General features: G+C 45.6%; 1 protein-coding gene across 2 annotated transcripts in view; it reads left to right on the plus strand.

Annotated features, from left to right (window-relative positions):
- The window catches only part of LOC142258889 (uncharacterized), a 44085-nt gene extending 23238 nt beyond the window's left edge, over nt 1–20847 (plus strand). Inside the window, exon 6 of one of the 2 annotated variants that reach the window (XM_075331452.1) lies at nt 19422–20847. In XM_075331452.1, the coding sequence (XP_075187567.1) occupies nt 19422–20529 (1108 nt within the window). In that variant the 3' untranslated portion in view covers nt 20530–20847. Of the gene's footprint in view, nt 1–19390 lie in introns of both variants that reach the window. The other variant, XM_075331453.1, reaches the window with a different exon arrangement.
- Nucleotides 20848–27884: the final 7037 nt, after the last annotated feature.

Genomic DNA, 27884 nt, shown 5'->3' on the forward strand with positions numbered 1-27884 from the left:
TACTTTTTTAATTTTCTATAGTCAAAATGGTGTTCCATATCTCCCGACTCAGCCTCTGATGGGGAGTCACGTGACCCTCCCCCGTCCTCCTGCTGAGACACTAGAGCAGATAGTGAGGGCGCAGAGTCTAGGTCCATATCCGATGGATCCAACCACGCAGTTTTATTTTTCGCTTGAGTACCTTTATGGGTTGATTGTCGTTGTGACTTTGGTGGCATGGGGTCATTCGCAACACAGTCTCTCTTAGTAAGAAACTTGTCCAGAGGGGTCACAAACGGCTGCCCCTTTCTTAATCTGTATGACCAGCCTGGACCTCTTCTCCTCCTCAGCCCAGCCAGATCGTCACCTAGTCTGTGCCATGTATTATATTTCCTTTCAATATTATTTATTAATGCAATATCATTAAAATTGTAGCTGTCGACTCATGTCCTCTATATGGGCGGTAAGGCGAGCCTCCCCTCTACGCAGACATTATACAGGGGTGTATATCCCTTTCATGGCTCCCTCCTGTACAAATCTCTTTACAGCAAGCTATTGTTCCAATGACCACTAGATGGCAGTAGAGTATGATGCAGGGAGTGAGTTTTTATATATAGAAATGGAAGGCTCTGAAAAACACTTCTGTGGGACTGCTACGAGTTTTCTTCCTTATCTCACTTATATCAGGGAAGAGGGGGGTCGGAGTGCCCCTCTCCCTGCACTGCCACAAGACCACACTCAGGCCCCCAGGCCAGGACGGCAGATTACTGCACCGCAGCTCTTCTTTACCCTGCTCAGGACCCTACACTGCTGCCCTTCACTGCTGCTTCCAGGGCTCCTGCTCGTTCCCCTCTTCCAGATAACTCAAAATCTGTTATTAATCTTTGTTTATGGTGGTTTTTTTCTCACAAATAGTTGGCAGCAAGACCTTTGTCACAGTAGGGTATTATACAGGGAGTTGCAGGCTGAATGCTACACAGGGTTGCTTTGCAGTAGAATAAGTTTTAAAAGCAGCTGCATAGTTTATTATATAGGAGAATCTCCTATTTACAGGGTGATATAAAGTCAGGGCAGCACTGCCTTCACCACTTAGTGGCTTGTTGATTTATTTGTTGTTAAAGTTCAGCTCCAGCAAGAATAAGCAACTTCACCACAGGGGTTAATTAGCATATGCAATGCTGCAGAAACTGTCCCTTGCAGTCTGAGAGAAGTGGAGGGGGAGGGATGGAGCTGTGGGGAAAAGGCTCCTGCTCAGCCCAGTTATGTCTCCCACTGTGTTAACAGTTATATCCCCTGAATCAGGCCTAGTGTGATAAACGGTGCACCCCTGGCCCTGGTTTATATGCACTCACCAGTGCTTGTTGTGTCCACTGTTCCTCGGTCCCTCTGTGCTGTGATAGTGCCTGCTATAATCTGTGATATCTCAGGCTAGGAGAGCCCGATTTAGATAATTTTGGTACCGAAATGATCCAGAGGGAGTCCTCTTGTGCTCTCTTTTGTTCAATAAAGGCTAAGGTCCATCCAAGTTGCTGTATTTTGTAGCTTTGCTGAGTGAAACACAGAGCAGAGGATTTTCACTTCCTCATCACTCTGCAGCCGGCCACGCCCCCCTCAGGGATCGTTACATTTTTATGTTATAATCATTAAAATTTTAAACAACATACACCCATGTGACTATAGACACAATTAAATATTCCAATAAAGGAGGGGCAGGGATTGGGGCAATAGCCCTAAACTCTCCCTACCTCGCAGCGGAGGTCGGCACCCTATAAGGCGAATTGGCGCCCCCACTCACCGACGGCTTACCCTCCCTATCCCTACACTGCTAAGCTAATACGTGCTGCTAATGTCAGTGAGGGAATATAGAAACCGTGAGATACAGGGGATAAAGAGGCGTCAATATGTAATTATATATATCCAATTCATTCCCAAAGATTAAATATTCACACTCTGTATTTACATAGCTGTTTGGTAGCTTAAATCAATATGATACAGCAAAATTGAAGGACCAAACCCTAAAATAAATTAAATATCTCACATGTATAAGATGTACCCACTGTATCAATATAATAATAAGGCCAGGTAAAGTCATGAGGAGATCTCGTCCAATCACAGACTCTCCACTGTCCAATTCACACTCAGGCTAATAAAATAAACACATATTTGTCAGACACTTAGCATGAAAGAAGTGCAACGCATTTATCCCCTCTTCGCAGTGGCAGACAGGGGTTCATCAGGGGCATCCCCAGGTACTGTAAGATCTCTATAATGACCTCTGCTATAGGATATGTACTTTTTACCACTTTTTAGGAACTCTATTCTTACATACCACCAGCATCCTGAGTTTTTCAGCAGTAATGTTTTCCACACTGGATATGTTTCAGAGCAGGCCTGAAAAGAAATTCACACAACACGCACAAAACTCATATAAACCTACTCATGGTAGATGTATATGACTAATCTGCAATCACCGGAGCAGTAGAGCGGATGAGGGGGGTGTTTCTACGAGGTCTTTACAGTTTTTCCACCTTAATAGACATACGTCTTACAAGACTGGATATATCTGGTCACCTGGGTACTGAGTAGTGGTGCTGCCCAGATCTTGTCCACCACCACACTCTTTGTCACGTGCTTATTGGTTACCTGGGCCATTATTGAGTAGAGTGCTCATGGCAGAGAAAGCTTACCGCCCTTTATCCACAGACAGGGGCGTAACTACCGCGGTCGCAGCGGTCGCCATCGCGACCGGGCCCGGGCGGTTTGGGGCCCGCGGGGACCCGGCAGATCAGCAGCCAGCTCCTCTCAGTGAGAGAGGAGCTGCGCTGATCTGTCACAGTGCACGCGCCCACTATATGACCCGCTGCCGCCCCCGACACCGGGCCCTCCTGCCCGATGTCAGCGGCGGCACCGGGGCCCCCCTCCCCCGTCACCGCGCACAGTAATAATGAAGCATAGAGCGGCCGGCGCCGCTCTGCATCATCATTCTCCCCCTGTGCCTGTGCGGTGACGTCACTCCTGTGCGACTGCTGTGCTGAGTGCACAGAGCGCAGGGAGGGAGGACGCCGACCGCAGCACCGGGAGAATGAGGAGAGGGGAGGACAAGCAGCAGTGGAAGGAGGAGAGCAGGGAGTACAGCAGCAGTGGAACAAGGAGACGTCAGGACAGAGCAGCAGTGGAAGGAGGCGAGCGGTGAGTACTTGGGTTTTTTTTATATATATAAGTGAGTACACGGTGGTCAGAGGCCTGGAGTGGGGAGGCTGCATGATACTGTACATGGAGGCCTGGAGTGGGGAGGCTGCATGATACTGTACATGGAGGGGTGGGGAGGCTGCATGATACTGTACATGGAGGCCTGGGGTGGGGAGGCTGCATGATACTGTACATGGAGGCCTGGGGTGGGGAGGCTGCATGATACTGTACATGGAGGCCTGGGGTGGGGAGGCTGCATGATACTGTACATGGAGGCCTGGGGTGGGGAGGCTGCATGATACTGTACATGGAGGCCTGGGAGGCTGCATGATACTGTACATGGAGGCCTGGGGAGGCTGCATTATACTGTACATGGAGGCCTGGGGAGGCTGCATTATACTGTACATGGAGGCCTGGGGAGGCTGGCAGCATTATTATAGATGGAAGCCTGGGGAGGCTGGCAGCATTATTATACATGAGGCCTGGGGAGGCTGGCAGCATTATTATACATGAGGCCTGGGGAGGCTGGCTGCATTATTATACATGAGGCTTGGGGAGGCTGGCTGCATTATTATACATGAGGCCTGGGGAGGCTGGCTGCATTATTATACATGGAGGCCTGGGGAGGCTGGCTGCATTATTATACATGGAGGTCTGGGGAGGCTGGCTGCATTATTATACATGGAGGCCTGGTGAGGCTGGCTGCATTATCATACATGGAGGCCTGGGGAGGCTGGCTGCATTATTATACATGGAGGTCTGGGGAGGCTGCTTGCATTATTATACGTGGAGGTCTGGGGAGGCTGGCTGCTATATTATACATGGAGGCCTGGGGAGGCTGGCTGCTATATTATACATGGAGGCCTGGGAGGCTGGCTGCTATATTATACATGGAGGCCTGGAGAGGTTGGCTGCATTATTATATATGGAGGCCTGGTGAGGCTGCATAATAAACATGAAGGACACCTTATACATTGAATATAGAGGTGTAATATACATAGAGGTCTATGAGGCTGCATTATACTGGAGGTCTATAGGGCTGCATTAAAATGGAGGTCGGGGGGGGGGCTGTATAATACAAAATGAAGGGACACCTTATACATGGAATATAGGGGTAAATTATACATGGAGGAGTATGGGGCTGCATAATATCATCTGAAGTTTTATGGGGTTGCGTTATAATACATCTAGGACTATGGGGGCTGCATTATAATATATGGAGGACTATGGAGGCTACCTTATACATGGACTATGGAAGTGCATTATAAAACATGCAGGACTATGTGGTGCAGTATAATATATGGAGAACTATGGGGTGAATTTTAATACATGGAGAACTATGGGAAATGCATTATAATTGAAGGGCTACTTTATACATGGAGGATTATGGGCGTGCATTATAATATATGGAGGGCTATGTATCTGCATTCTAATATATGAAGGGTTATGTGGGACCCTTTATACAATTATTTGGAAGGCTATGTGGGGGCTGTTATAGTATTTTGAGAACTTTATACAAGGGGGACAAAGATACAAGTATGGGATGGAAATGTTTTGTGCTGAGGGAAAAAGGCTCTTTCCCTCAGCACCCAGCTTTCCCATGCTCTGCTATACATCTCTCAGCACCTAGCTTTCCCATGTTCTGATATGGGAAAGCTGGGTGCTGAGGACAGGATAAATATCAGAACATAGGAAAGCTGGGTGCTGATAGAGGGATTTCAGGGTGCTGTGGGTGAGAGCCAAGTGTCAGGTACCCCGAGTGTCTGTGTATGTGGAGGGGGGGTGCCCAGGTCTAAACTTTGCACCGGGGCCCATCCAACTCTAGTTACGCCACTGTCCACAGACCTTCCTCAGTCACTGGCTCCCTGCGTCTCACACTCCATTCCTTGCTGAATCGCTTGTTCCTGTAAGGATTTAAGAACACAAGGAGTGACCAATGTCACGGACGACGTGACAGGAGCCACCGAGGTACTGGTCTGCATTGGTAAAGGACTCTCAACTCCAGGCCCATTCACTGCTTCTTGTCTGCTCCATCAGTCACCGGCTCCTTTGATAACAGGAGAGCGCCTCCACCTGGGCTCATACACTCTCTACGGTCCTTATAGATTTATCACGTCACACTAGAAAAGATCCGCTGCCTATATGCACATTTTTCTATCTTACCCCCCTCCGCTCTACGAACCACAGCGATCGCAAATCTTCATCTTGTTCTCCTATTACGATGAGAGAGGAGTGGTTTGATTTTTATTACCTCATGTTGCGTAACCTCAGCATATCCAGTGCAGAATCAACCAGCATCTTGGTATCTGGATCCATCTACGGAAAAACTCAAAATCTGCATTAGCAATGGGCTCATCTGAGACATGTTCAAAACCTGACGATTCTTGTTACATCAGAGCAATCATGAGATATATGTCTGTCTGCTGTATCCTCCTTACAGATAAAAATATAAAGACAACTTAATAGAAAAACTCAATCGATGAACAAATTAAAACCTTAAATAATGTGTGACTTTCCACATCATCTTTCCCCCCCTTTTTGAATCTATTATCCAAAACATAATTAGATTCAAAAAGTGTGTGGCCCCGGAGCTCTACATTTAGGCATAAAAGTCACATTGCATAGATTGTACTTAATCAGGAACAGCAGAAATATTGTTTTTATCTGTAACTTAATAATGGAAAACCCTTTCAATGGCTTTTATAACCTTTGCTTGGACCACAGAAAACTGCATTGCATTCATTCTTTCTATAAAAAGAAAGCAGATTATTCAATACATTAAATATAAAACACAGAATTCCATAAATAATCCACATTCCTTAAATCAAATTATTGTAATTATTAATAAATATATCAATAAATTATATTATTATTATTATTATTATTATTATTATTATTATTATTATTATTAACTATAATAATGTAACACAACCTCTGGATATTGGATGTAGGGGCGTTCATATTTGAAACATTGAGGAGATCATCAGCATCTCTGTGATACTGTCCTATAACTTGAAGGGATAAAAGAATCTAGAACAAATAAACTGGCCATGTGGGAAAACAAAATGTTGATTTGCCATAGAAAAATTATCTAACAGACCTCTATGCTTGAAAAGCTATCAATGAATCTAAACATGTCCACATTTGACTTTTATTTCTTTGGGATAAAATTAGTAAAATAAAATAAAACTATTGTCAATGAACTTTTTCCAATATAATTTGCAATGAATTAAATGCAGGAAGCCCCTTTTTTTTTGTCTTGGGCTTCTCTCACAATAGATCGAAGGTGAGATAATAAGCCTGCACTACAGGTTTGTTTTGTTTTTTTTTCTCTAAAGGTTGCTCCTTCCCCCAAAAGGCACACTGTTGATTTTCCCTGGACGAGTGATATCTCCCTCCTTCTGTTGGATTTTTTTTTATTATTATTTATTTATTTTTCCTTTCTGCAAGACATGGATATCCCATGGATATATTTATCTATTTATTTTTTTAAAACATTCAACTCTCAGGATTATTCGCCACATTCGTAATTGGAATCTGTATTATTTATCATGACATCTGCCGCAAAGGTACGTTTATTTTAAGGTTTTTCTCTTAATCTTTTATTGTTTATTAATTAATAAGATATTGTTCCTTTTGACTGTCCTGACTCAATCCAACCTGCACACTGGATCTATATTAAGTGTCTTCCACAACTACCCAATCATTCAATGTTCCATCTTTTAGTGCTATAAACATTTACTAACACTTCATGTTATTCAGTGGCTGCAGTTTTGTCAGCTCCACTGAGGCCTGTAGAAAATGGCCCCACAGCACGTGATTTCCTTCTCTTTGTTGGGATTGCAACATCATGTGGGGGGAGGGGAAGCTAAACTGATTTTTTTTTTTTTTTCCTCAACTATTTCCCCTATATTCCATAGTCTGGATTTTATACATACACACCACACATACATTTATATATATCATATACACACATTCAGATATCTACTGTCCTGATCCAACTACAGTTAAAAACACTCATGTTTCTGTCTAAGTATATAGTACTCCATCCAATCCATTGCACATCCCCCGACTCACTCTGTCTTTGTCTCAATCATGCCTCAGCCATGTGCTTCATCCACCATTTTAAAATCTTACCTAAAATGTCTGCCTCCATGACTAGCACATGGTTTATCACAGGATTGCAGCCTAGAGTCCCCACATCTCAACACATTCCACTCATCCGGATTTTTTCCGACCACAACTACACACAACTTCATCAATTTCTCCATCTTTCTCTCAAGATAAACAACACCAACAAAACCAACAAACAAAGACAGGAGTAGATGACTCACAACTGACACACAACTTGAACACTAAGTAAAGTTTTTGTTAAGTCTGCAGCAGGCGCCTCGTCACGGTGTCCCTGCCCAGTTTCTACATGGTCCATAATTCATAAAGACACCAATGGTGTCACCCCTGGCTACAAGGTGTCTATACCGGCCGATTCGCCTCTCTTGGAGGACTTATAACTAGCCTAATAAAAAACCACCTAATATCACCCCTGACTACAAGGTGTCTATACCAGCCGATTCACGTCCAGCGCTTTTTCTAGACCCCAAGACACGTCATAGCAATTATATCACCCAAGCTTGCGCTAAGCCCCAATGGTATCCATACCAGCCATTTCACGTCCAGCGTTAGGCCCCAAGACTACCACGTACCAGCCACAATGCGCAACTTAAACGCTATGCCCCAATGGTATCCGTACCAGCCATTCCACGCTACACTGCGCTAGGCCCCAAGATTACCACGTACCAGCAGTCCCACGTATTTCCTTACAGAGCCATTAACTGTACCACAGGCGACAACCGTATACTATACCACAGACAAAATCCTTTACCATATCAACAAATTTGAGAGCCCGTGAAAAACACGTGCCTAACCTGACCAATTAAAACCTGCGCTATATCTCTAGGTCTTGTACCAAACCGTATTAACTACTTAAGTCTCCACTAGATCCACAAAACCACAAACCATATCACAGGCGACAACTAACAGAACTCACAAACCCACATGCTCTCTTAATTTCCCCTCTTCACAAATACACACAACAGACAGCAGGCAACTGAATATGTGACAGTTTTCCGAGATTAATATGGCCAATAGCCGTGAGACCCGTCTGTCCGTCAACAGATACCCCAACAAACCGGACACAGTCAGGCAATCAGTGCTACACACCCCACCGAGACCACGGGAAGACTAGAGATTATGAAAAATCAGCAGACCTACCATACTCTCGTTAGGAAGTGATCAGTTTCCTGGGGTGTCCAGCACGTCATGCCATTCCAGTTGCCGGTTCATCAGGATTTCAGGTGTCTCCGTCTATTGGCTCCACGTTGGGCACCAATAATGTTAAGGTGAACTCTTAATTAGAGATCACTAGTTGCCTACTGCCTGGTCTAAATGGTGTGGATCGAGTGCATGCTTGAAAAATGAGATCAGACACAGTCGGATATTCATCTTTCCTTGACAGAAGTCAGCCCATGCTCTGCCTTTATTACAACTGAGCTTGCTCTGATATAACCTTGCCAAGGGGCATGTCCGGATGTGTTCATTGGTCAGTAGGTCGAACAATGTGTTAGTCCATGAGCTGATTGGTGGGCGTCATTGTAGGCGGGTCTATGACATCATTGGATGGATCCATGGTGATGGTGATGGGAGGGACGTCATCTGGTGGATCCATGCTGATGGTTTGGTCTGTGATGTCTTCTAGCTTGACCAGGGGTCTTCCCTTATATGGTGGTCTTCTTACACCTGGACATTCCTTGCATTCCAGGCAAGGTGTGGAGAAACAGGCAATGACAGCCACCTTTATATCTGTGTCATGTATATGATCTGAAACCTGAATTACGTAAGGCAAATCGACATATTTCCCACAATCCCTTGTCAAGAAGTTAATTAAGTATTTCATCTTATGGCTCTCCTCAACATACACACGGCTCCGCTCCGTACATCTCGTACACACACGGCTCTGCTCTGCACACCTCGTACATACACACACACACACACACACACACACACACACACACACACACACACACACACACACACACACACACGGGTGTGCAACATCCACACTGTAAACCCCTCCTGACCCCACACATAAACTTCCCCTCATCCAGCACCATGACAACCAGCACAGCAGAGCCCTGCATACACTGAGGAGCTGATCATGTGACCCTGACTCCTCCCCTTCATGTGACATCATCACAGGTCCTGTAAGCACAGAGCAGCCATATATCTAGTGTGCGGCTCTGCAGGTGGAGGTAGGTGCAGGGTATTATATATCTAGTGTGCGGCTCTGCAGGAGGAGGTAGGTGCAGGGTATTATATATCTAGTGTGCGGCTCTGCAGGTGGAGGTAGGTGCAGGGTATTATATATCTAGTGTGCGGCTCTGCAGGTGGAGGTAGGTGCAGGGTATTATATATCTAGTGTGCGGCTCTGCAGGTGGAGGTAGGTGCAGGGTATTATATATCTAGTGTGCGGCTCTGCAGGTGGAGGTAGGTGCAGGGTATTATATATCTAGTGTGCGGCTCTGCAGGTGGAGGTAGGTGCAGGGTATTATATATCTAGTGTGCGGCTCTGCAGGTGGAGGTAGGTGCAGGGTATTATATATCTAGTGTGCGGCTCTGCAGGTGGAGGTAGGTGCAGGGTATTATATATCTAGTGTGCGGCTCTGCAGGAGGAGGTAGGTGCAGGGTATTATATATCTAGTGTGCGGCTCTGCAGGTGGAGGTAGGTGCAGGGTATTATATATCTAGTGTGCGGCTCTGCAGGTGGAGGTAGGTGCAGGGTATTATATATCTAGTGTGCGGCTCTGCAGGTGGAGGTGTGTGGAGATTCCCCATTACTGGGGCAGGCAGCATTAACCCCTTCAGCTCTGAGACTTTCTTGGAGTTTTTCTTTCGCTGATTTCTAGGAATCATGAGGTTTTTGTTCCTTTTCCTCTGATAGATACAGACGCCCCAACTATGAGAGGCCGGAAGTGAGGAAACCCGTCTGCCCTCAGTCCTCGGTCCCTTTCTGCCCTCGGTCCTCGGCCCCTTTCTGCCCTCGGTCCTCGGCCCCGACCCCTTTCTGCCCTCAGTCCTCAGCCCCTTTCTTCCCTCAGTCATCAGCCCCTTTCGGTCCTCGGCCCCGGCCCCTTTCTGCCCTCCGTCCTCAGCCCCTTTCTGCCCTCAGTCCTCAGCCCCTTTCTGCCCTCCGTTATCGGCCCCTTTCTGCCCTCGGTCCTCAGCCCCTTTCTGCCCTCAGTCCTCAGCCCCTTTCTGCCCTCAGTCATCGGCCCCTTTCGGTCCTCGGCCCCGACCCCTTTCTGCCCTCCGTCCTTGGCCCCTTTCTGCCCTCGGTCCTCGGCCCCTTTCTGCCCTCGGTCCTCGGCCCCTTTCTGCCCTCGGTCCTCGGCCCCTTTCTGCCCTCGGTCCTCGGCCCCTTTCTGCCCTCGGTCCTCGGACCCTTTCTGCCCTCGGTCCTCGGACCCTTTCTGCCCCCACAGTATAATGTTCCCCCAGAATATTCTCATTATATGTTTCCCCTTATTCTCTCCAGTAATTGTATTATTACAGCAGATTCTTTATGATTTTACATCGTCATCTTCTCCCCATTCAGGTCCCTACAATATCGGATCCTCTCAGTGGAGATCTTCTATAGAAGAGAATTCTCCTGATTGCCCCGTGAAGGATGGATATGGACAGGGACAAGATGGTGGAGAGGATATTACACCTCACCCTAGAGATCCTCTTCCGGCTTACTGGAGAGGTGAGAGATTCTGATGACGTCACATTACATCATTCTTATCTATGGGAATAACGGACAGAACTGGAGAGGTGAGGACCCTGGAAATGTCTGGAGTGAGATTTATTACTGTGTCTCTCCATAACCAGGATTACACAGTAGTGAAGAAGACCTCTAGTGAGCGCTGTCAGGCCCCTGTGTCTGAGGGATGGGGAAGACCCCTGAGCCCAATCACGGGGCCTCCACCTCACCCCCCGATACATGAGGACATCAATGAACAGAAGATCCTAGAACTCACCTACAAGATGATTGAGCTGCTGACTGGAGAGGTGACACTGCTGGGAATGCTGGGACATTATACAGTAACGCTATGAAGGGATCGGGGGTGACGGTATCATTGTATGTGTCAGGTTCCTATAAGGTGTCAGGACGTCACCGTCTATTTCTCCATGGAGGAGTGGGAGTATTTAGAAGGACACAAAGATCTGTACAAGGACGTCATGATGGAGGTTCCCCAGCCCCTCACTTCACCAGGTAATAGACAGGACTACATACACACTGCCTATAATTATCTGTATGTAAGGAATGAATTCAGTCCCTGTATGTGTCTCCTCCAGGTCTATCCAGTAAGAGGACAACACCAGAGAGATGTCCCCGTCCTCTTCTCCCTAAGGACTGTAAACAAGAAGATCCCGATGTTCCTCAGGATCATCAGGTAGATGGAGAGAAGGTGCCATGAAATCTCCCAATGATGTGTAGACGGCTGTGAAGGTCTTGTGCTCAGTCTTGTTTTATCCTCCAGTATTATATGTGTTATACTTGTGTAATGAGAGCGGTGGAGATGGCAGGATTAGAGCTGATCTTAGATGGGACTTCTCCATCTGTCTGTGACTTTTACAATATTTGTTTCAGGGGGAAGATCTGCCCCATATTAATACTACAGAGACATATGTGAGGGGTGATGAGCGGAGTAAAGAGGAGATTCCTACAGTTAACCGCCCAGGTGAGTAGTGACCACTAAATGCAGAGAAGTCACAGATTCTTCTCAGTCACCGGCTGTGGCTGATTTATCGGTGGTGTAGTTCGGCCATATCACAATCAAGTGGTCCCCATTCTACCTCTAAACTGATGTGCTGAATCTGTCCCCGTTACTTTGGGCATTGGAGTCCTTCTGTTGGAGTTAGAAGTCATGTACTCACAGCTGCCCAGATCTGTAAACTAGAAATCTAAACGACAGTGTATGTAGAATGTGCGGACAAGTTAGAAAATCACTTGTAGAATGATATTATGATGGCCTGTAGGAGATATCAGAGAATGATGATGCTGTTTCCTTCCTAGAATCCTGGCATCATATAAGATGAATCTTCCTTCTCTGTATTTTGTGCTGCTGAATGTGATAATTTGGCCCCTACAACACCAGGTCCAGTCTTTTTGATCAAACTTTGCTTTTATGATGGCCAACATTAAATGTCCAGTGAGATCCAAGTGTGAATTTCTCTACAATAGTTTCCCTTTATTTTGACTTTTCAATTTTCTTTAAAACCGACTAACTTCAACAAAATTGCAATAAACTGCAAAAAAAGACCATGATCCGTGATCTATCCCTCAGCTGTGCGTGGCTGATAGCTCTAATCTACAGATAAGAGCCACATCCTCTAATCACCCAGAGATGTGTCACCGCTCGTTACTAATTATTTTACTGATGAAGAGTGATGAGTTTGATCATTTCAGTAGATTCATTATTGTCTATACTCAGTTATTCACTACAGTAGTTAGCGCCCAAAACAATCTGATCTCACCACCTCCCGCACCCAGTTTTTCCGTTCCTAACGAGGTGATCACTTTGGAACCTTCTTCTGATTCCAATGATTCTAAGATATTTGTTCTGTGACACATTGTACTTTATGTTTCTGGCAATTTTAGGTTGTAATTTTCAAACTTTAAAGTTTTATGCTCTTAAAATAGAAACCACACAAAATAGTTAAATAACATTTACCTTATTCCTACTTTAGGACGGCAGCATTTTCAAACATTCCCTTTAATTTTTCTAACATCCTTTTATTTTTTTGTAGATGCTAGGAGGCTTAAAAGTTTAGAAACAAGTGTTTATATGTTCAATTAAATCAACAAAACTTATTTTCCAGGTTGTTCCTCATGACAGCACCATAGGAGGTTGCTCCTCATATCCTCTATAGGGACAGGAAACACACAAGAGGTTAAAGGCCTCTCCCACCCTCACCCTCTCAGTGTTTTCCTGTCCCGATACAGGACAGACGCAGGAGGTAGTGCAGCAGCGTGAGGCACCTACCTGGAGGCAGACTCGGGAGGCTCGGGGGGTTCACCTTTCTCCTTCCTCCTGTAAAGTGGTTTGAGGCCTACACCTCTTCCAGGGAAGTCCTAACCCTGCCCCAGTAGAGCGGGACAATGCTCCTAGCGCCAGCCACTTTCTTCGCATAAGGGCTGTTGGTGTCTTGCTATGATGGCCGCAACTGTGCTTATGGTGATGTGCAGTGCGTGTCTTCCACTCCAGAACGCACTTCGTGTGCTGTCATGATAGACTCCTGGAAATACAATTACCAGTAGGTGTAATTCCTGTTTTTTGGATAACAATTCACTTTTAAAATTACTTTCAGGGATCTAGATTTTAGAAAATTGCTCTCTTCATAGTATCAAACACCACATTCAGGAATTAACACAAAGTGGAATGCAAAAAAGCAATGTAGATTTTTCAATATAATTTTGGTTTGATCATAATTTTTTCATTTTCACAAAGGGTAACAGGAAACTATGGAACTTACTAATTATTTTCCAATTTCTCCTGAATCTGACAATACCCGATATTCGGCTGTACAGTACTGTCTGGGCACATGGCCGAGATCAGAAAGGAAAGAGTCGATTTAGTTTTTGGAACACAGATTTTGCAGTCAAAAACTAGTTTACAGGTAGAAAGTTACGAGGGGGAGTGTTTGTGGTCACCTGGCAGCTCAAGACATGGCAACCATGAACAGACTTGGACTATATAATAATATACTAATTTTATTTCTATAGCGCCAACATATTCCACAGCGCTTTACTGTCTTTTCGGCTTTTCAGATCCTAGTGACTACTTTGAACATCACCCTTTAACCACTATTCATGGATCTGGACTTACACAGGGACCCCTAGTCTGGGGCCACAGAGTTAGCTGCTGCTTGAGTGCGAGATGGCAAGAAGAATAGTCAGGTAGTCGGGTCAGAACCAGGAGGCAGAGAAAATAGAAAATCAGAAGATGTAAGAGTAGTCAGCAAACAGATCGGGAAGAGAACAGGAAACGGAGGATGTGAACACACAGGACTGAACCAGAGGAGAACAAGGCTGTATCTGGCAGCTTCCAGCAATATACTTCCAGCTCTAGTAGGGTGTGGTGCTTTCCAATTGGCTGAAGCAGAGAGCTGATTACCTCAGCTGGACTGCACACACTGCCAGACTGGATTGTACTACACATCCCAGCCACCCTAATCTTAGGGACTAGACAGAGTCTGCACCACCTGTAGCGTCAGGCTCTGACATCTCCATCACCAGCTCCACCGGCAGAATGAATAAGGCCGTGCCTGGTGACAGAAGCTGATGTCGCTAGAGCAGATCCCAGAGGAGATCTGGCACACCATTTGCACGAGCCCAGAACAGCAGAAAACCAGAGCAGAAGAAAGTGTCGTAAAGTGACTCCGTTTTGGAAATTATAGCCCTCAGTGAATTTCTCCATAGTTGTAGTGATTAGAGTTGATCGAACCCACCAAAAACCGGGACTGGCGGATCACAGCCAGATTTTAAAAAGAGTCCGATCCGCTCCAGAATCCAGTGCCCATAAAAGTCAATGGGGACCAGAATTCGGAGATTAAAAATGTTTGTGGAGGGGATAGGTAGGTACAGTGCTGGCCCAAAGTATTCCCACCCCTGCAATTCTGTCAGATAATACTCAGTTTCTTCTTGAAAATGATTGCAATCACAAATTCTTTGGTATTATTATCTTCATTTGTTTTGCTTGCAATGAAAAAACACAAAAGAGAATGAAACAAAAATCAAATATTGCTCATTTCACACAAAACTCCAAAAATGGGCCAGACAAAAGTATTGGCACCCTTAGCCTAATGGTTGGTTGCACAACCTTTACCCAAAATAACTGCGAACAACCGCTTCCGGTAACCATCAATGAGTTTCTTACAATGCTCTGCAGGAATTTTAGACCATTCTTCTTTGGCAAACTGCGCCAGGGCCCTCAGATTTGAAGGGGGCTTTCTCCAAACAGCCATTTTGAGATCTCTCCACAGGTGTTCTATGGGATTCAGGTCTGGACTCATTGCTAGCCACTTTAGTAGTCTCCAGTGCTTTCTATCAAACCATTTTCTAGTGCTTTTTGAAGTGTGTTTTGGGTCATTGTCCTGCTGGAAGACCCATGACCTCTGAGGAAGACCCATCTTTCTCACACTGCACCCTACATTATGCTGCAAAATTTGTTGGTAGTCTTCAGACTTCATAATGCCATGCACACAGTCAAGCAGTCCAGTGCCAGAGGCAGCAAAGCAACCCCAAAACATCAGGGAACCTCCGCCATGTTTGACTGTAGGGACCGTGTTATTTTTTTTTAATGCCTCTTTTTTTTTTTTTCCTGTAAACTCTATGTTGATGGCTTTTCCCAAAAAGCTCTACTTTTGTCTCATCTGACCAGAGAACATTCTTCCAAAACGTTTTAGGCTTTCTCAGGTAAGTTTTGGCAAACTCCAGCCTGGCTTTTTTATGTCTCAGGGTAAGAAGTGGGGTCTTCCTGGGTATCCTACCATACAGTTCCTTTTCATTCAGACGCCGACGGATAGTATGGGTTGACACTGTTGTACCCTTGGACTGCAGGGCAGTTTGAACTTGTTTGGATGTTAGTCGAGGTTCTTTATCCACCATCCGCACAATCTGGCGTGGAAATCTCTTGTCAATTTTTCTTTTCCTTCCACATCTAGGGAGGTTAGCCACAGTGCCATGGGCTTTAAACGTCTTGACACTGCGCACCGTAGACACAGGAACTTTCAGGTCTTTGGAGATGGACTTGTAGCCTTCAGATTGCTCATGCTTCCTCACAATTTGGATTCTCAAGTCCTCAGACAGTTCTTTGGTCTTCTTTCTTTTCTCCATGCTCAATGTGGTACACACAAGGACACAGGACCGAGGTTCAGTCAACTTTAATCCATGTCAACTGGCTACAAGTGTGATTTAGTTATTGCCAACACCTGTTAGGTGCCACAGGTAAGTTACAGGTGCTGTTAATTACACAAATTAGAGAAGCATCACATGATTTTTTCAAACAGTGCCAATACTTTTGTCCACCCCCTTGTTATCTTTGGTGTTGAATTATATCCAATTTGGCTTTGACGATTTTTTTTTATTTTTTTCATTGAAGACAAATTAAATGAAGATAATAATACCAAAGAATTTATGATTGCAATCATTTCAAGAAGAAACTGAGTATTATCTGACAGAATTGCAGGGGTGCCAATACTTTTGGCCAGCACTGTAGGAGCGAGCGTGGCATATTCAGAGTTGCTGTCATGGCGGCAAACTCCTTCCGGGTCATGTTTTTCCCTTCCGGAGCCAACAATTCAATATTCACTACTTTACCCACCCATCGGCGCGTGTAATTGGTTTCTGTTAGACATGCCCCCATCCTGAGTGGCAGCGTGTCAACTAACCGCAACCAATCACAGGCGCCAGGACAGCCAGTGGGCGGGGAAACCAGTGTATCTCTCGCAAGTGTGACTCCGGCTTTTTTTTTTTAAATAAATAATTTAAAAAAAAAGACGTGCGGTCCCCCTTAATTTTCATCCCCAGCCATATTAATGCCGGCTGGAGGCTGGTATGCTCAGCCCGCAGCAGCCCGGTATTGCCGCATATGTTAGATGTGACAATCCCGGTACATTACCGGCCCTTTCTGGTGGTGTGATGCGGTGCCAATCGGGGTAATAGGAGGTTAACAGCAGCGCACAGCTAGGTTGTGATGGTACGGGCGCCTATGAGTTACCAGCATCACAAACCTGTAAATGAATGTAAATAAACAAGACAGAGAAAAATCCTTTATTTGGCATAAAGTACAAAACGCACCACTTTATTAAGCCCAAACACCCTGCAGCTCCTGCGTAATCCACACAAGGTTCGATGACGACACATCCAGCTCTGTTACATCTCACAGCTAGCAGCCGTAGAGAAGACTGCCAGCTCTAAGTGTAGCCTATTACTGAGCCGCAATGAGCGATGACTGCAGCAGAGACTGTTACAGGCTGTAGGGGCACGTCAACCTGGAACCAATCACAGATGAGAGGATATCCGGTGGGCGTGGAAAACACGTAAAGATGTGTGTATGCAATGCACAGTACAGGAAGTGAATGCGCGACCCGGAAGCAGTGTGCCGCCATTAAACCGAGTCCCGATAAGTATGAAACTCTCACTTATTTCTTCTTTTATTTTTACTTTAATTGCCGAATCTGGATCGTGCACCCAGAATTCCGGGCCTGGGTCCGGCACTCAGAGTGTTGAAACCGCGCGGATCCGGACTTTTACAGTCCGGATCCTCTCAGCCCTAGTAGTGACTATTTTGACTGACAGGCACTTTCCAGGAATTAGCACGCAGTGGATGTTGGAGAGTGAAAATTGCAGATACAGTATATCACAAAAGTTAGTACACCTCTCATGTTTTTGTAAATAATGAATTCTATATTTTCATGGGACAACACTGAAGATCTGACACTTTCATGTAATGTACAGTGTCAGTGTGCAGCTTGTGTAACAATGTAAATTGCCATTACTGTCAAAAGTGCTGGCAACAAACATGAGTACCCCTAAGTGAAATGGCCACATTGTGCTCAAATTGTGCTGGACTTCCGGCCGCTGAGAACGAGGCTTGGAATAGAGTGCATGTATTGCCTGTCAGGAAATGAGGAGGAGTTCCCTCCTCCGCTCCCCAACGTCCGGATGCTGTGGGCGTGTTTCTGAATGGAACGCACACCGAGCAATGCAGGAAATGAAGTGACTAAATGATAAGGTAATCACCGTTATGGTGGATACTGTGGGCGTGTTTCCTAATGGAACGCACGCCGTGCAATCCAGGAAGTGAAGGGAGCTAATGGCGAGGCGATTGCAATTTTCAATGGAATTGATACCAGGTGAGATAAAACGGGCATGATTGGACTAGATGTAATGTTAACATTTATAAAAGACCCCATTTGAGAGACGTCAGGCTCTCTAATACTATGAGCAGATGATAGCTGGGTATAAGAACCTCATCTACAGTAAGCATTATGTCCCCTGAAGAGTCGTTTAAGACGAAATGCGTCGGGACGCTGATAGGGTCAATGTAGGGGTCCAGCGTTACAGATCTAGCTGTGGACCGTCGTTGTTAGGTCGGGAGCTTGGGGTACCAGACAGCTCTTTTATTTTCTCCAGGAGGTCTTAGGGACAGCTAAATTTGGAGAAAGGCCCTGGACCTAATTTCCTGGTGGAAGACTCTGTATACCCTGACCTAATAGGGCGCGGTGAGATCTGTCCTAGTCCTTGTATTGTATTATATACTGTCCCGTGTGTTTGACCGCTGTCAGCACCCTGGAAAATGTATATATTTATTTAGGTCTTTTCTGTTGCTTTTGCTGTGTTCTTTTTACCTAGGACCACTATCCAGTACTTGATAGCAAATGTAATAGTATTGTTTTCTGTTTTTTTGTGGGTTTTTTTTCTTGTGTTTCTTTGTATGACTATTTGTGGCTGTTGCAGAGGCCCCCCATCTATGGGCCAGTATAGTGCCAGAGGTAATCTATAGGGCATTATTGCTATATGCTGGTCCAGCTAAATAGTTTGGGAACCCTGACCGCTTATTGAGTTTACATAAATCCAAGAGAAGAAAGAATTTTCTTCCTTTTAAAATTTCTATATTAATAAAGATTTAAATTTTATGATGCTATTTGATTAATATTTATCTGATTTGGTAGTGCTGTTGCAACAAGCATATTTTATGAAAAAAATAACAGGTTTTATTCTTAACAGATGACTGTACCATGAGACCAGTGGGACGACTGACATCTTCAATTTATAAGTCAGATGACCTTGAGATCACACAGGATTCAACTAAAGTGAATGCCATTATTCCAGATATCCCATCTTCCTTTCACAGCAAAGATCTATCATCTGAACCTATGAAACGGGTCCTCTCTTCTGAATCTTTACAGACTACTAAAATAAATAAAAGTCACAAAAAAGGCAGTAGGAAACTAACTGCTCTTAAAGGAAAGAAGCCAATTTCACAATTAAATAATGGAAATAATTTTCCCCTTGAAACATCATTTGTTAAACATCAAACAATTCACACAGAGGAGAAGACATTTTCTTGTTCCAAATGTAAGAAATATTTTACTCAGAAATCAAACCTTCTAAAACATCAGAGAACTCACACACGGGAGAATCCATATTCATGTTCCGAATGTGGGAAATGTTTTAACCAGAAATCAGATCTTGTTAGACATCAAAGAACTCATACAGGGGAGAAGCCATTTTCATGTTCAGAATGTGGGAAATGTTTTACCCGGAAATCAAATCTTGTTATACATCAAAGAACTCATACAGGGGAGAAACAATTTTCATGTTCACAATGTGGGAAATTTTTTATCTGTGAATCAAATCTTGTTACACATCAAAGAACTCATATGGGGGAGAAGTCATTTTCATGTTCAGAATGTGGGAAATATTTTAACACCAAATCAAGTCTTATTACACATCACAGAACTCACACAGGTGAGAAGCCTTTTTCATGTTCAGAATGCGGGAAAAGTTTTAGCCAGAAAATAAGTCTTGTTAACCATGAGATAATTCATACTAGGGAGAAGTCATATTCATGTTCAGAATGTGGAAAATGTTTTAACCGGAAAACAAATCTTCTTACACATCAAAGTACTCATACAGGGTTAAAGTCATTTTCATGTTCAGAATGTGGAAAAAGTTTTAACTGGAAAAAAAATCTTGTTACACATCAAAGTACTCATACAGGGGAGAAGTCATTTTCATGTTCAGAATGTGGGAAATGTTTTAACCAAAAATCACATCTTGTTACACACCAGAGAACTCACACAGCGGAGAAGCCTTTTTTATGTTTAGAATGTGGGAAATGTTTTGCACATGAATCACACTTTGTTACACACCAGAGAACTCACACAGGGGAGAAGCCATATTCATGTTCAGAATGTGGGAAATGTTTTAACCGAAAATCACTTCTTGTTACACACCAGAGAACTCACACAGGGGAGAAGCCTTTTTCATGTTTAGAATGTGGGAAATGTTTTGCAGATAAATCACAATTTGTTACACACCAGAGAACTCACACAGGGGAGAAGCCATATTCATGTTCAGAATGTGGGAAATGTTTTACCCAAAAATCACTTCTTGTTAGACACCAGAGAACTCACACAGGGGAGAAGCCTTTTTCATGTTCAGAATGTGGGAAATGTTTTACCCAAAAATCGCAACTTGGTAAACACCACAGAATTCACACAGGGGAGAAATCCTTGCCATGTTCAGAATGAGGGAAATATTTTACAAACTAATGACTTCTTTTTAAATATCACAAAACTCACAAGGGCCATTATCATACCTAGAAGGTGAGAAATGTTTTACTTGAAAATTATAATTTATTGACCACTAAGAAAAATTCACATGGGGAGAAACCATATATTTGGCAAGCAGGACAAGAAAACACAAAAGAGACAGTCAAAGTAAAGGCAAGTAAGTACATGAAAAGGAAAGCATGTTAGAAGTTACATTAGAGTCAAAATATATTCAGTTACTAATAGATGTCTGTTTTCTAAAAATCCAATAAAAAGCAATATTCCATGTGCACTGAACATTTCACATTGTTATATATTTATATAATCACTATATGGAGAAGCAGGGCTGCCATCAGGGTATTACTACTGTGACTCCTGTAGTGGGCAGAAGCCAGGAGAGGAGCCCCGATGACAGCCTGGGCCCCTCCCGTTTCATTCATCTGCTCACCGGGCCCCTCCCGTTTCATTCATCTGCTCACCGGGCCCCAAGGGCAGGGGCTACCATTAGGGCAATGAGGAGGGCCCGGGCCGCTAATAGAGAGCTGCCACCTCTCTTCATGCTCTGCAGAGCAGGACAGGAAACGTACCGGACCACAATGGAGGCTGCAGGAGCTGAGAAGGTGAAGGACCTGTAAATTCAGGAACTTCCATGTCAGCTGACTAATCATGTGCCTGATCTCATGACAGGGAAAGTGACTGGAACTTCTGCAGCCTCCGTGCAGATCCCAGTGTCTCCTCTCCTGGTCTGCACCATCTGGAAATGCAAGATGAGGTAATGTGTGTGTGTGTGTACAGGCTGTGTGTAACATGGTGCTGCAGCCTGTGTGTGTACAGGCTGTGTGTAACATGGAGGTGCTGCAGCCTGTGTGTGTGTGTGTGTGTGTACAGGCTGTGTGTAACATGGGGGTGCTGCAGCCTGTGTGTGTGTATATGTGTAAAGGCAGTGTGTAATATTAGGGTGCTGCAGCGTGTGTGTGTGTGTGTGTGTGTGTGTACAGGCTGTGTGTAACATGGTGCTGCAGCCTGTGTGTGTGTGTGTACAGGGTGTGTGTAACATGGGGGTGCTGCAGCCTGTGTATGTGGGTGTACAGGCTGTGTGTAACATGGGGGTGCTGCAGCCTGTGTGTGTGTGTGTGTACAGGCTGTGTGTAACATGGGGGTGCTGCAGCCTGTGTGTGTGTGTACAGGCTGTGTGTAACATGGGGATGCTGCAACCTGTGTGTGTGTGTATATGTGTACAGGCAGTGTGTAATATTAGGGTGCTGCAGCGTGTGTGTGTGTGTGTGTGTGTGTGTACAGGCTGTGTGTAACATGGTGCTGCAGCCTGTGTGTGTGTGTGTACAGGGTGTGTGTAACATGGGGGTGCTGCAGCCTGTGTATGTGGGTGTACAGGCTGTGTGTAACATGGGGGTGCTGCAGCCTGTGTGTGTGTGTGTGTACAGGCTGTGTGTAACATGGGGGTGCTGCAGCCTGTGTGTGTGTGTACAGGCTGTGTGTAACATGGGGATGCTGCAACCTGTGTGTGTGTGTATATGTGTACAGGCAGTGTGTAATATTAGGGTGCTGCAGCGCGTGTGTGTGTGTGTGTACAGGCTGTGTGTAACATGGGGGTGCTGCAGCCTAGGTGTGTATATGTGTACAGGCAGTGTGTAACATGGGGATGCTGCAACCTGTGTGTGTGTGTATATGTGTACAGGCAGTGTGTAATATTAGGGTGCTGCAGCGCGTGTGTGTGTGTGTGTACAGGCTGTGTGTAACATGGGGGTGCTGCCTGTGTGTGTGTGTGTACAGGGTGTGTGTAACATGGGGGTGCTGCAGCCTGTGTATGTGGGTGTACAGGCTGTGTGTAACATGGGGGTGCTGCAGCCTGTGTGTGTGTGTGTGTACAGGCTGTGTGTAACATGGGGGTGCTGCAGCCTGTGTGTGTGTGTACAGGCTGTGTGTAACATGGGGATGCTGCAACCTGTGTGTGTGTGTATATGTGTACAGGCAGTGTGTAATATTAGGGTGCTGCAGCGTGTGTGTGTGTGTGTGTGTGTGTGTACAGGCTGTGTGTAACATGGTGCTGCAGCCTGTGTGTGTGTGTGTACAGGGTGTGTGTAACATGGGGGTGCTGCAGCCTGTGTATGTGGGTGTACAGGCTGTGTGTAACATGGGGGTGCTGCAGCCTGTGTGTGTGTGTGTGTACAGGCTGTGTGTAACATGGGGGTGCTGCAGCCTGTGTGTGTGTGTACAGGCTGTGTGTAACATGGGGATGCTGCAACCTGTGTGTGTGTGTATATGTGTACAGGCAGTGTGTAATATTAGGGTGCTGCAGCGCGTGTGTGTGTGTGTGTACAGGCTGTGTGTAACATGGGGGTGCTGCAGCCTAGGTGTGTATATGTGTACAGGCAGTGTGTAACATGGGGATGCTGCAACCTGTGTGTGTGTGTATATGTGTACAGGCAGTGTGTAATATTAGGGTGCTGCAGCGCGTGTGTGTGTGTGTGTACAGGCTGTGTGTAACATGGGGGTGCTGCAGCCTATGTGTGTATATGTGTACAGGCTGTGTGTAACATGGGGGGGCTGCAGCCTAGGTGTGTATATGTGTAGAAAAAAAGAGAGAAAGACCTTGCATCACCTTGCACAGGTGCTCAGGAGAAAAGCGTCAATACAGAAAGGAATAACTCCGGCACACTGTATGTTTCCCAAAGAGAAAAAGATGGACACAAGAAAGTTGATTTCAAATCCTTTTCTTTTATTCAATGTGAAAAAGTGAAGAAGTGCTGTACAAAACAAAAGGTCCGCCAGGAACAACGTTTCGGCCAAGAGGCCTTCCTCAGGTCGGACAGACTGGATGTAGTGTTATATACAATAAAACAAAACAAAAGGAAATCCATCAATATGAATATACGGATAATGTTGACATAATACCATAATACAGTACGAAATGCATAAGTGAATCCTGAGGAGGGAACAGCAGAGAATCATAGGATCACAACATCAAGAATATCAAGAGGGAGTAAATCTAGACATGTAAAAAGGAAATATACCGCGTATTATGGGTGTATATGGGATAAATACGTGATGAAGGTGGTACGCGGTGTAACTAATAGGTGAGGTGTCAGAGGCAGGAGAGCTCACCTAGAATGGACAGGAATCACTGGAGATCAGCAAGCAGAATGTATATATGTGCTTACCACCTGCTGTGGAAAGGGATAGAAAAATAAGCATGTGGGGTATCGCAGGATACAGTCTTAGAAAAGTAGATGCCGTATGAACGTACCACAAAGAGTATGCGTAATCACGAACAGCGTATAAGTAGTGACATGAAGGAACGGCACTTGTAGGGAAGTGGTAGTGTCATCACACGGGGCTATAGGGAAAATGTTACAGTAGATGACATGAAAATAAAGTACATAATGATATGTCTTGAATGCTGTGTGGAAGATACCTATTAGTCAGGGAAGGTTCAAATGATATCCGCACATATGGTCTGAACACGAGTCCCTGTGTGTTATACTAGGAGACCGCACACGGAAAGGTAGGTCGTCTAGAGGCTGTAGAAATGAGACCTATATAAAGAGATATATATATAGAAAAAGAGTCATGTATACAAGAGTTGTAATTAGGAGGAAGATTCCAGGGACATAGACTGTAATGGGGATTATTTACCTCCAGTGACGTAAAAGATCTAGCACGATATGGCACTGTATATAGCAGTGATGGTGAACCTATGGCACGCGTGCCACCAGGGGCACGCTGAGCCCATTCTGCTGGCACGCGTGCTGTCGCCCGATCCTGCAGCTTTGGTCTGCTAGTGCAGTCACGCCGGCAGATCAAATCTGTGTTGGAGCGGAGGAGACATTTCTCCTCCGCTCTGACACTCCTCCTCCCCCAGGCTGCAGTGTGTTGCCTAGGAAACGGAGGAGCGTCAAAGAGCGGCGCCAGCGTCGTCTGCTGGCCGCGTGGGAACTGAGGACCCAGCAGCGCGCAGCGGGGGAGCGGGTGCAGGAAGGTGAGTTGTTGCTTTTTTTTTTTTCTTTCTTTTTATCAATAACTCATGTGCGGCTGTGCCAAGGTGGGGATGGGGGGGCAGCGCCAGCATGGGGTGGGGGAACGCACATGCCAGCGTGGGGTGGGGGAATGCACATGCCAGCGTGGGGTGGGGGTGGGGGGGAACGCACATGGCAGCGTGGGGTGGGGGTGTGGGGGAACGCACTTGGCAGCGTGGGGGTGGGGGGGAACGCACTGGGCAGCGTGGGGTGGCGGTGGGGGAACGCACTTGGCAGCATGGGGTGGCAGTGGGGGAACGCACATGCCAGCATGGGGTGGGGGAACGCACATGCCAGCATGGGGTGGGGGAACGCACATGCCAGCATGGGAGGGGGAGAGGGGGAACGCACATGTCAGCATGGGGTGGGGGAACGCACATGCCAGCATGGGGTGGGGGAGGGGGAATGCACATGCCAGCATGGGGTGGGAGAACACGCATGCCCGCATGGGGGGGGGGCATGCATGCCAGCATGGGGGGGATGACATGCATGCCAGGATGGGGAAATATGCATGGCAGGATGGAGGAAACATGCATGGCAGGATGGAGGAAACATGCATGGCAGGATGGAGGAAACATGCATGGCAGGATGGAGGAAACATGCATGCCAGGATGGAGGAAACATGCATGCCAGGATGGAGGAAACATGCATGCCAGGATGGAGGAAACATGCATGCCAGGATGGGAAAAATATACATGCCAAGATGGAGGAAACATGCATGCCAGGATGGGGAAAACATGCATGCCAGGATGGAGGAAACATGCATGCCAGGATGGAGGAAACATGCATGGCAGGATGGAGGAAACATGCATGCAAGGATGGAGGAAACATGCATGCCAGGATGGAGGAAACATGCATGCCAGGATGGAGGAAACATGCATGCCAGGATGGAGGAAACATGCATGCCAGGATGGAGGAAACATGCATGCCAGGATGGAGGAAACATGCATGCCAGGATGGGGAAAACATGCATGCCAGGATGGAGGAAACATGCATGCCAGGATGGAGGAAACATGCATGCCAGGATGGGGAAAACATGCATGCCAGAATGGGGAAAAATACATGCCAAGATGGAGGAAACATGCATGCCAAGATGGAGGAAACATGCATGCCAGGATGGAGGAAACATGCATGCCAAGATGGAGGAAACATGCATGCCAGGATGGGGAAAACATGCATGCCAGGATGGAGGAAACATGCATGCCAGGATGGAGGAAACATGCATGCCAGGATGGGGAAAACATGCATGCCAGAATGGGGAAAAATACATGCCAAGATGGAGGAAACATGCATGCCAGGATGGAGGAAACATGCATGCCAGGATGGGGAAACATACATGGCAGGATGGGGAAAAATACATGCCAAGATGGAGGAAACATGCATGCCAGGATGGAGGAAACATGCATGGCAGGATGGGGAAAACATACATGCCAAGATGGAGGAAACATGCATGCCAGGATGGAGGAAACATGCATGGCAGGATGGGGAAAACATACATTCCAAGATGGGGAAAACATACATGCCAGGATGGAGGAAACATGCCACGATAGGGTACATTTACCAGGAAGGGGAACATTTACCAGGAAGGGGAACATGCCAGGAAGGTGGACATTTACCAGGATGGGGGTACATGCTAGGAAGGGGGACATTTACCTTGATGGGGGTACATTTACCTGGATGGGGGTAAATTAACCAGGATTGGGAACATTTACCAGGATGGAAGACATTTACCAGGAATGGGGTACATGCCGGGATGGGGAAACAATTACAAGGATGGGCAATATGTCAAGATGGGGTACATTTACCAGCATGGGGGGAGAACATGCCAGAATAGGGTACATTTACCAGGATGGAGGACATTTACCAGGATGAGGTATATTTACCAGGATGGGGCCATGATGGGGGCAAATATACCAGAATGTAGGAAATATATATCAGGATGGGGGACATGCTTACCAAGAAGTGGCCCAGGAAGGGGGATATAACTACACAATGAAAGGAGAGGGTAGCAACTCATACGTCTTTATGAGATTTCAAGATGTTCAGACTTTGAAATGTAGATGTGGATTTAAGGGTGAAATCTCATTGCATTTCATGCTAAAATTTCTGTCTAATATGCTGCAATTTTTTCCAGAAAGATCAACTGCTGTGTCTGGAAAGGGCTCAGCTTCAATGTGTGGTAAGCATGCATGAGTGTGATGCCTCCTGCAGAAGAGAAGACAGCAAAGGTAAAAATACAATCAATTATTTACATAATAGGATTGGTTGGCACTTCGGAAAAATATTGGGTTTAGGGCTACAGTTTGGGCACTCGGCCTGTAAAAGATTCGCCATGACTGCCCTAAGCTGACCCTGATCTGGGCCCTAAATAGGGAACGGATGGGATGAGCTCTTCATCAACCCCACTAAGCACTAAAGGACAAACAGAGATAACAAACAAAGGGAAACAACAAACAACTTATCTATAGACGACTAATTAAGAACTTCAGTAAAGAGCAATAACAATCCTGCTGGTGTGTGCAAGCCACATGCTTGCATCCAGAGCTTGTGAAGGAACTGAATATCACTAGTACAAGTTCAGGGAGTATTTAAACCCAAGGGGAAATACAGACTATTAGCAACTGAAGGGAAGAGGAGCTCCCCTGGGTCCTAAAGAAAAAAGGATGATAACCCAGCAGAGGAGATATCAGTACACTGAATACTGACAGCAGGAACAATAGAAAGTCAGGGAACATTTTGCGCAGCTAAATGCTGTGACCGTCTAATGCCAAACACCACAGGACTGTCTGTTACCCGTGATAGACAGGGAATATGAGTAGTAGGGATTACACATGTCACGTCAAAAGTAATTTGACAGGTACCACGCCCCTATCAAAGTGTGGGCTTGTCCCTCCCCCTCTCTCCCTCCGCACACAGAGCTCCCCTCCCCTAACATTCCATCTGGCAGTTGCTTTCTACATTCCCAGTATTTTATAGGCTTTTGATTAGGAATTTGATATAGCAATCTGTATGTAGTCCTGAATTTGATTGTGGTTTTATCCAGTGAGATTTTTAATCAGAAGTAATCCTGATAGTGGATTTGCTTGGTATTTTATTCAGTGATTATGATACAGAACTAATTCTGATAGTGTAATTGATTGGGCATATTATGTATATGGGCAATCACACCATTAGTGATTATGATACAGAACTAATTCTGATTGAAATGATTGGGCATATTAGGTATATGGCCAATTATACTATTACGCGCTTTATGCTATAAAGCATCTTTTATAACACCCATGTATAAAGTTTGTGTTT

The sequence above is a fragment of the Anomaloglossus baeobatrachus genome (genome assembly GCF_048569485.1).
Source record: "Anomaloglossus baeobatrachus isolate aAnoBae1 chromosome 5 unlocalized genomic scaffold, aAnoBae1.hap1 SUPER_5_unloc_16, whole genome shotgun sequence".
In the NCBI taxonomy this organism is placed as follows: domain Eukaryota; kingdom Metazoa; phylum Chordata; class Amphibia; order Anura; family Aromobatidae; genus Anomaloglossus; species Anomaloglossus baeobatrachus.